The sequence below is a fragment of the Mangifera indica genome, unplaced genomic scaffold (genome assembly GCF_011075055.1).
Source record: "Mangifera indica cultivar Alphonso unplaced genomic scaffold, CATAS_Mindica_2.1 Un_0007, whole genome shotgun sequence".
NCBI lineage: Eukaryota > Viridiplantae > Streptophyta > Magnoliopsida > Sapindales > Anacardiaceae > Mangifera > Mangifera indica.
This window is the reverse complement of record NW_025401099.1, coordinates 577,902-587,396: the sequence shown is the minus strand read 5'-3', so window position 1 is coordinate 587,396 and position 9,495 is coordinate 577,902. Positions and strand designations below refer to the sequence as shown.

The 9,495-nt window shown below is 33.8% G+C and overlaps 1 protein-coding gene across 1 annotated transcript; it reads right to left on the bottom strand.

Annotated features, from left to right (window-relative positions):
* Nucleotides 1–27: 27 nt before the first annotated feature.
* LOC123205476 (mitochondrial fission 1 protein A-like) lies at nucleotides 28–9,186 on the bottom strand. Its single transcript, XM_044622426.1, has 5 exons — nucleotides 8,988–9,186; nucleotides 5,014–5,152; nucleotides 607–728; nucleotides 456–519; nucleotides 28–362 (listed from the first exon to the last, which is right to left on the bottom strand). The coding sequence occupies exons 1-5, from the start codon at nucleotides 9,078–9,080 to the stop codon at nucleotides 277–279; spliced, it is 504 nt and encodes a 167-aa protein (XP_044478361.1). The 5' UTR covers nucleotides 9,081–9,186; the 3' UTR covers nucleotides 28–276.
* Between the last annotated feature and the right edge of the window lie 309 nt (nucleotides 9,187–9,495).

Here is a 9,495-nt window from a genome sequence, read left to right as displayed (position 1 = left end):
TATATTGAAATTGGACGAACAATATTATTCATTTTACAACAACTAATTTTTTTCATAATAAGTGAACAAATATTTCACGTTTTCAAGACTTCAACAGGGAGAAATAAGTCAATTAGAATGAACCAAAACTCCTGCTAAAGCCAGCAAGCCAAAACTAGTCACTCCGATTTATATGAATATCCCAACGAAGACAGAATTACTTTAAATATTAATCCAAGTTTTATATATATATATATAGATATATATATATATATATATAGAGGCAACTGAGGTTTATCAGTTCCTGCGAGCCAATGCTGCAGCAATTCCTCCAGCTATAAGTCCAACAGCAGTTGCAGTAATACCAATTCCAATAACACCATCTGCAATTCAAATGCATCATCATCGTTTACAACTCCATCACTATGAACATTACAAAATACAAAGGTGCTCAATAAACTTCAACACTTATTCACCTTTCGCAATTCGATCTTCAATGGTCTTCTTAAGGGCCAGAGCTTGCCTCCAATCAGGTGCAATCTAGAGATTTTAATATAATCAATTTAATAGTATACAGCTTTCCTTTCTGATAACAGAAAAAAAAAAACAAAAAAAAAAAAGACTGACCTCCAAACATTGCTCCACAAGCTGCCGACTCCTTGAATAATCACCACTTCTATAGTATCCAACAGCCAGAAGATAAAATTTCTCTCTCTGCTGCAAAGGAGCGCTACTATTGGCTAGTGATGCTGCAAGTCAATATTTTTCAAGTTTACACAATGACTACTTGAGTTTATGGAGTCAAAGCAAAGACTTATTTATTCAATTAAATAAAAGAATTACATCCTCATTATCCAACATATAAGAGATTTCATTTACAAAATTATCCACAATACTACTCAACTTCATGTCCAACTTTCCTTTATCCTCAATATTTCTCGTTTGCGTTTGTGTGCATAGAAGCAAGAAATTGAATTGCTTCATGTCAGAGGAAGTATGAGAGAAAAAATAATTTAAGACGTAAGCCTTAACAATATTGCAATGTTGTGCTTCAAAGATACAAGAGATAAAGAAATCATCTCACAACATAATAACTTTCAAGAAGAATGCAGCTTTGGAAAGACTAACAATTGTTAAATTAACATTTCATAGAAAGCCACACGGAGAGAGAAAAGATTGGTCATACTGAGACACTACACACACTTCTTGGTAAATTTTGTGCAATGATTGCTCAAGAGGGAAAATGATGTAAAAAACTTGCCAATAAATTAACTTCATTGTATAGGCCACACATTCCCAGCAAGCTATAAAACATTTTGCTAACAGTGAGGATGCCTCCAACTGAGAGTAGGTTGTGTAAACAAAACTCAAGATAAATTAGGACAGAAAGTTACGATGAATGCTTAAAAAAATGATAACAGAATCGTAAATTAAATCATGTTGAAAATTCTAGATAGATCTATAGGGTTGCCCAAGAGGTATGGAAACCAAATAAAAAATCCATAAGATCAAGGGAATAGATAAAGATACCTATAACAAAAATATCAAAGGAAAATCAATAAAGACAAAAAGAATGAGATAAACAGAAAAGGGAGGAGTGAGGATGATAAAGAAGATCGATGACATAAGAGCACCTTAGAATGGGCAACTCAACTTTACGTGACCAAGAAACCAAACATTAATAAGAAGCCAAACTGCCAGTCAGATCAACCCACAGAAAGTAGTAAGCAATGAAAAGTACTTAAGCAGGAGAGTGCACTTGACTTTATGTAACCAATACACCATACTTTTATAAGCAAATGATATAAAGACTAGAAGGAATAAGAACCATAAATGGACTAGAATAAAATCATCATACCCTAGATTATGACTGATTAACTTTTTTGATGGAAAAGTAGAATTAACTCATCCAGTTAGGTAAAGCATTTATTCTCCACAGTATTGACAAAAGCATCTGAAGGAAAGCAGGAATTCATTTTTGCGAGCAGAAATAGTTGGCAGAGGAATGCTAGGGAAATCAACTTATCTACACCAAAGTGTGTTAAAAGTTTCAAGTTACAGGAATAAAAGTGTTTAGTAAACATTTTTTAAAACAGATTAGTTTTGAGCTGATTATAAAATAACAATAAAACAATGTGTACAAATAATGATATGTCACCATGTGATTAGTTATTTCTAATTTCAAATTACTCAATCAAATGGTGACATATCATTATTTGTGCACAAAATTGTGCACATTTTTTGTACGTATAGCATTACTCATAGGGCTGGATTCCAAGTGAGCTTATTCGGGTTCAAAACGAGTTTTGCTTGAATGAGGCCGAACCGAGCTTCCCTTAAATGAACCCGAATACAAACGCTAGCCTAGATTTTAAGCGAAAAACGAACATAAACCCGAACATGGTTGAGCAAGTCGAGCTTGGCTAGCGAGCCACTCACTTAAATGAAAAAATATTTTAACTTGGAATAAACTACACTGTTTATTCCTTAAAATACGAGCTTGAAGCCAAGCTTTTGAGATTGAAATGCGAGCCCGAGCCATAACACACGAGCCTAAACACTAAAATTATGAAATGAGCCAAATACGAACATATGTTTAACGAGCTTGGCGAGCCTGAGCTAGAGCCTGAACCCGAGCCGAAGCTTGGGCTCATCGAAAACAAGTCGAAAATGAGTCAGGCCTTGTTCGGGCTCGGTTCGGCTTGTATCCAACCCTAATTACTCATAAAATAATAGGATTTATAACAGGATTATAAAGGATACCTAGGATAGCTTTACAAATCAAATTATTTAAAAATTGATTTTGTATGCGTAAATGATAGATATATCCGTATGTAATAAATTAGAGTAAAACATTATAACTATATTAAATTTTAGCTAATTAAATAAATTAATTTGAATAACTATTTTTAAAATGAAAAAACACTGGGCACATTGTAGCCACTGAGTCAGTTGCTGGATTGCATTGCCAGAACAACCATCAAAAGCATGGGCACATTTGTTCTGTAAAGCGTCTAACCACGCCGATGGGATCAGCTTTGGCATCATTCTACGGAAATCTCAGTAGCATAAAGCCATAGAAGAATGCTAGATGTTTTTGCCCTCCAATGACTAAATGTCGAGCAAGTTTGCAATGTAATTGACATATGACAGATTGGCATGTGGTAATAATTTAGATGCTAGCTGTGTGACCTAACATGCCACCTCAGCGTGGCTGTAGGCAACACCTTCAATGGTGGCCCAATGACATGTTGACACTGTTCCAACAGTCCACTTTTTTATTTTTTACAAAAAGTTATTTGTTCTTAATATTTATTTTAAGAAGCTTTGGAAATTCTTGTTTTGTCTTAATACATATCATCACAATTTGAAAAATCTACTTTAGCAAACATAACATTATAGATTGAAAAAATTAAGACAATTTTAAGAATTTCCAGTACTAAACACTTTGAAAATTATTTCCAAAGCATCAAATTTCAAAGTTATGCAGAAGTTTATTAAAATTAAATTTACAACAATCCCAAACTAATCCTAAATTTGTGACCATCTACAAGTCTTTGATGCTCTTCTCAATGAAATATTAGAGTTGGAATATTGATTGCAAAGGAATTAGAAAGAAGGGCAGATTTTGAAATTCTAAACTCTGAAGACTAAAATTTTTATTTTATTATAAGAAAACTTGGAAGCTGATAGGATCATAGGTGCACAAGAATAAATATGAGGCTCAAACCAGAGAATCAAGGCTATGTGGTGAAGTGGAAAAGTTGTTATTGAAGCACAATCAGAGGCAACATGGGAAGGTGAGGAAAAGGGGTAGAATGGGGACCATGTAGTAGTACAAAAAGGAGCCTAGAGAAGAGGAGAGGATATTTTCTAGAAAATTCTGGACAGCTCCGACTGAGTTAGGGAGAGCAACTAGCCTCTCTAAAGCTAGGAATTTCAAGTAGAGGTTCAACCTCTTGAACAACCATACTTTTTGTTTATTTTTTCTGTTCCATTGTAATGGAAAACTGATCTGGATATAGTTCGAATTTGATTAATGAAGGTTGTTGAGTTCACTTATTAATCTGTGTATTTGTGTTGTGGAAACTAATTATTATCATACTATCATTTGTGTATCTGGTTGTGGTTGAGAAAAGGATACTGCAAGGTGGGTTTTCTGGACAGAGAAGAAGAAAGAAACTGCTGCTGTTGTGGAGGAAGAAACCAGGTCTGTATCAGAAGCACAATTCTTCATGATGCTACTCCTATATACATCATGTAGATATCTTCAAAAAATAAAATAAAATTCAATGTTGACTTCAAATGTCTACACATGGATTGGTAAGCTCGTCTTTCCCTTAAAATAAAGTTATTTTTACTGTGCTTTAGTTCTAGGAAGAACCAGTACAACAGAAGCTATGCACAAAGAGCAACTAATTATGAACTTATTCTCTTCTTAGAGTGCTTTTGTGCAAATAAAATCTTCAGACAAGAGACCATCTCTATATTTTCCAGTGGCTTCACTTTTTGCACTAAAGCTTGTAAGGAAGCTAACTTCCAGCGGGCTAAACCAAGATCATTGTCTTCCTCTTAGCAGAAAGTCATTGTAATTTTGGTAAAAGAAAAGAAAAAAAACTAGGACGTGATGGACGTCTTTGATACTAATGCTTTTAGCAATTTGGTGTGAAAGAATAGCAGGATTCTTGACGTTAAAAAGTAAAGATGGTGGAGCATGACTACAGACTTCAGTGTCAAGAAGTTTAAGACACCTTCCTTTTATAGGGTTCTGGCAAATTCTGTTTTTAGGGGTTTCTTTCCATATAAACCTTATGACTAATCTGTCTTTTAACACAACCTATACAGAGTTTTTGGGTTCTTTTTATTTTAGTAAAATTGCCTTCCTCCTCCAAGGGGTGATCTGGCAATAATGGATATTTGTCTTCTTTAATATCTTTATCTTTGTAATGATAAAATTCCTATACACGTTTAAAAACATAAAAAAGAATCAAAAAGAGAAAAGGGTTTTTAAGCACTTGATTTTATGTGGTTTACCTTCTAACATAGCTATCCCACGCTGCACATCTTCTGCTTGTCTAGAATGAACAAGAGCCCATGACAGCCGCATAATGCTTTCACTTTTCAATTTATCTGAGTCACCTTTAGCAGCTTCTGCGACCTCTCTCTCACAGCCCTGTCAGCGAATATCAGAGCTTAAACCGAAGACTAACAGATGTAAGAATAAAAGCAAATCTAAAATACATATGTCAAAGTACAAAAATCAATATAGTTATGTGAGAAATTAATGATTTGTTTCCACTATTTTTCATTGCCATCCATCAATAGTCACAATCTAAATAATATATAGAAAACACCCCCCATAATGAACCGGCAGCCAAATAAGTGACCTGACAATGTTCACACCTGACATTATTCAGGTTGGACACTATTCATACCTAACACAATATATGCAAGTAGCTGATCTATGCTTTATTTCCACAATCTACAACAGACACTGGCTCTTCCACACTTCCCTTGTCAGTGGAGTAAATGGTTTTCATGGGCTGAATTCTGGTTTAATACCACTTAGCAGGGCTCCACAGCTATTACTCCCATCTAAAGCATTATATGGTCACACTTTTATGCTTGGCTGATGAACTTAACTTGAATGAAGATGTGAACATTCAAATTTGAGAACACAACCTTATATTAAATGAATTGAAAGAAAACTTTCTAAGAGCCCAAAATAGAATGAAGATATAAATTGACACTAATAGGAGGGAAGTGCAATTCCAAGTTGGCAATTGAGTGTTCCTTCAGCTCCAACCTTATTGCTTGCGTTCATTGGCAAGTTGTCTTAGTGATAAACTCAGCCCTAGGTTCTATGGCCCTTATGAGGTGATTGAGCATGTGGGAAATGTTGCCTATCAACCAACCCTTCTAGCATATGCGAAAATCCACCCAGTATTCCATGTATCTCAACTTAAAAAGGTGAATGGAAAGCAATGCAAAAGCCAACCCTTGCCTCCTTGTCTTTCCACCGATACGGAATTGTAGCTCTAATCAGCTCATGTAAAAGATGTTAGGAAGATGGCAAATGCTTCACCACAGGTTCTTATACAATTGCAAAGGCTCCCTCACTTCAAAAACTTTTGGAAAGATTTTGCACTTTTTCATGAACGATTCTCGGATTTTCACCTAGAGGACAAGGTGAAACTATTGGGTGGAGTATTGATAGACCCCTCGACGTTTATTATAGAAGGAAAATGAAAAGAACACATCAGCAAGTAGCAAAAAATGATGGGAAAGATTCAATGCAACAAAATATGGGCAAAGAAGATTCACTAGAAGATTCAGCTAATAGGCAATGAGCAAAAGTGCTGGGTATCTTCGATATAAAAACAGCCAGATATTTTTGTTATAGGGAGAAAAAGAATATATTTTGAGTAAAGATAGGGTGAGCATGATTTATGATGACTGAAATAACAGGATTTGTGATATTTGTTGTTGGGAAATTCAGGAGTCTGGTGTGAGCAACCAATGTTTGCTCTATTTTGCGTAATTGAATAAACAATTCAGTTTATCCTTTTCACTCTGTTTCTCTCTTGATTGCATTGAGTGGTGGATTTGGGCTGTTGTGGTTGGTCTTTTGATGGTGAATCTCCACTAAAGGGTAATTATGGACGAGAGCTAGCAGATAAGTCCTCAACAGAATTCTTACATAAAAGCATCAAACCTGATTTAACAAAAATAAGGAAACTGCTTTGAATTACAGATGAAGAATTAGCAAAATTTGTGTCATGCCATAAAAGACAAGGAACTCTCTCTTAAGAGAAAAACCAGATAAAAAAAGGACCAACAAATTATTAGAGGCATATATGGACTCAAAACTACTTTACTAATTCAATATAGTTGGAAAGTTAAAATAACAACATGGTTGAACCCTTATTAGAAGATCCTAGCAAAAGCCATATCCTGAGAGTGTCTTCCTTATCCTAAAAAGTCTATTAGCTTTTGAACTTAAAAAATTTCTTCTCAAAATGTGTGCAACGTGTCAAAATATTACCTTCTCACTTATTATAATTTTGAGAAAAAATCTCAACAATACAAGTCAATATGATTTTGTGAAAAAATCTCAAACATACAAGTCATAATTAGATAATAGCTTTGAAATAAGACTTGCTTAGAATATTGACAAGGTTATCTCTTTTATACTCTCTTTTGATAAACCTTTACCCTTTTCTTGGGTCTAAACTTTGAAATCAGATGAAATATGCTCCCAATTGCTGATCTTAGAAAGGAGATGCTTTCATTCATTGAAATTGATCACGAAAGCTAATCAACATGTGCTTCTTTGAAATTAACTGGATCAAAGTAAAAATAATTCTTTGCCTAATTTTCTAAGCCTCATTATGTTGAAGGACAATGCTCCTCTTCACAATCTAATAACCCATATCTAGAAGAGTCTCCTTATGAAAAATTGTCATAAAGATAGAGATAATTATTTACTATAACCACCCATATAAAAGTGTTTTCTAATTAGCATAAATACTTCCAAAAAAAAAACACTTTTCTGTTACAAGATTCTAACATAAACAAATTCCATCATGCTATTCTTAATTTCAAAAGGCAGAATATTGACCTCTTTTAAATCCCCAAATTCAAAGAATTGTAACTAGCTCTAAATAGGGTACTAATCTTCTAAATACCAAAGCCTGAATGAACAAAGCTGTTTTCCCTAAGACATAATTTTTATGATTAGGTATAACCTTTTGAGAATGTTCTTTCAAACAAAAATCATAAGCTAGTACAGAATTGATTATTCAATTCAAATTGATTGATATGCTGATTATTTCACAAATAGTTTAAAGATTAGTTTTTCCTTGGGATTTATTCAATGAAAAAAGTCTTAAAGAGGGCCAAAACTCCTTTGAGAAGTTCAGCAAAGTTAATCACTCAGTGATAACTCTAAAGATGATACCTTCCTCTGCTTTAGAACACTTTGCAGCTTTCTATGAGATTCCCAGGATTGTGAAGTGAGTGATTTTATATAACCTAATCATATAAAGGTTCCTCACTTCTAAAGGATCTTCAAGGTGATTCTCAATTATGGTCTATATAATGTTGATTTTTTGGCAAAACTTTACTAATTGAAAAGAAAATATTTTCCATCTAACTGCTGCACCTTTTTTCTTTTATGAATACAAGCTCAAGAACTAGTAGATTTTTCAAGGAAAGGTAAATTCCAAACTCAACATACTATTGTTACCACAACATTAGATTTCATGTCTCCTCATACTAGTCAAGGTAACTAAATCAATTTTTGACCGGGTCTCAGAGACCATGAAACAGTACAAATAAGAAATTCCAACCACTGAATCCTAGATGGTCAGTATAGTAAAGCGCCCAGATTAAAATCAATCCAATATCCTAAATCTAATTAAAATAAACAAATAAAAAATAAAACTTTATAGCCATTATTCAGCAAAATTCCATTGCAAATAAATGCCATAAAAAACTTCAGCTATAGTATTTAGTTAAAAACAGGGAAACCTAGGACTGAAAAAAGAAACAAAAAACAGAAGTTGTGTTGTGGACCTAAGACGAGCCTCAGATCAATAAACGTTCTTGATTCCAAGACAATGAATTTAGACAGACTCAAGTATGGGACCTCAAATCCTCGGCATGAAGCCTCAAGTTTCAATTTAGCATGTATAAAAAGGGTTAAAGAAAATGAGAGAAAGAACTGTATCTCCACAAAAAAAAAAAAAAAACCCTTCTATCCCTCCTACAAAATGCCAAATACCAACTTCAGCCCGAGCTCCTTCTCTTTTTTATGATAATAAGTTTACCAAACAGAAACAGCAGAACCAGGAATAGGATGCTTGAACAGAAAATCATAAGAACAAAATACAATTTTAGATGTAATCCTTATTAATTTAACGACATGCAACATCAACAATCGGCCTCTATTAATCATTCAAATATGTTAAAAATGAATGTTATTTAGAGAAAAAACATGTACATACGACGATGATGTCACGATCGCACCACGGGATTTGATCTCCTCCTCCGAAGAAGGAGCCGATGGAATCGAAGAACTTACTGATCTTTCCTTCCATTCAAATTTGATGTTTATTGAATTTAATTTCAAGAAGCTTCTGCTTTCTATAAGCTTTCAGATTTTGCCGATTGGAAAGGGCGAGATAAACAGTGGGCAGCGAATTCGCTTAAAAATTAGGGAAAGTATATTAAATGGCCAAATTATCCATCCATAAAACAAAAATGCCTAATTTTCCAATTCTTAAACAAAAATATCTAATTTTTCTATTTTAAAGCAAAAATACCTTAAACTTTTTTAAAATACTAAAATTACGCTTCACCACATCTATATAAATCCTATTTCTCACTTTTATTACACACACTTATCATCTCACTCAAACACTCACTCTCACTCTCATTTTTACTCAATATCAATTAATACAGATTCGTTCAGATGGAAGGAGTTCATATTTTTAAATTCGAATAAAAAAGACT

Bases quoted from the DNA above. Each gene is read 5' to 3' on its own strand.
- LOC123205476 (XM_044622426.1), bottom strand. From the start codon at position 9,080: ATGGAAGGAAAGATCAGTAAGTTCTTCGATTCCATCGGCTCCTTCTTC. The intron at 5,153-8,987 runs GTATGTACATGT...ATTCGCTGACAG, and splicing joins GCGATCGTGACATCATCGTC to GGCTGTGAGAGAGAGGTCGC. The intron at 729-5,013 runs GTAAACCACATA...ATTGACTTGCAG, and splicing joins TGGGATAGCTATGTTAGAAG to CATCACTAGCCAATAGTAGC.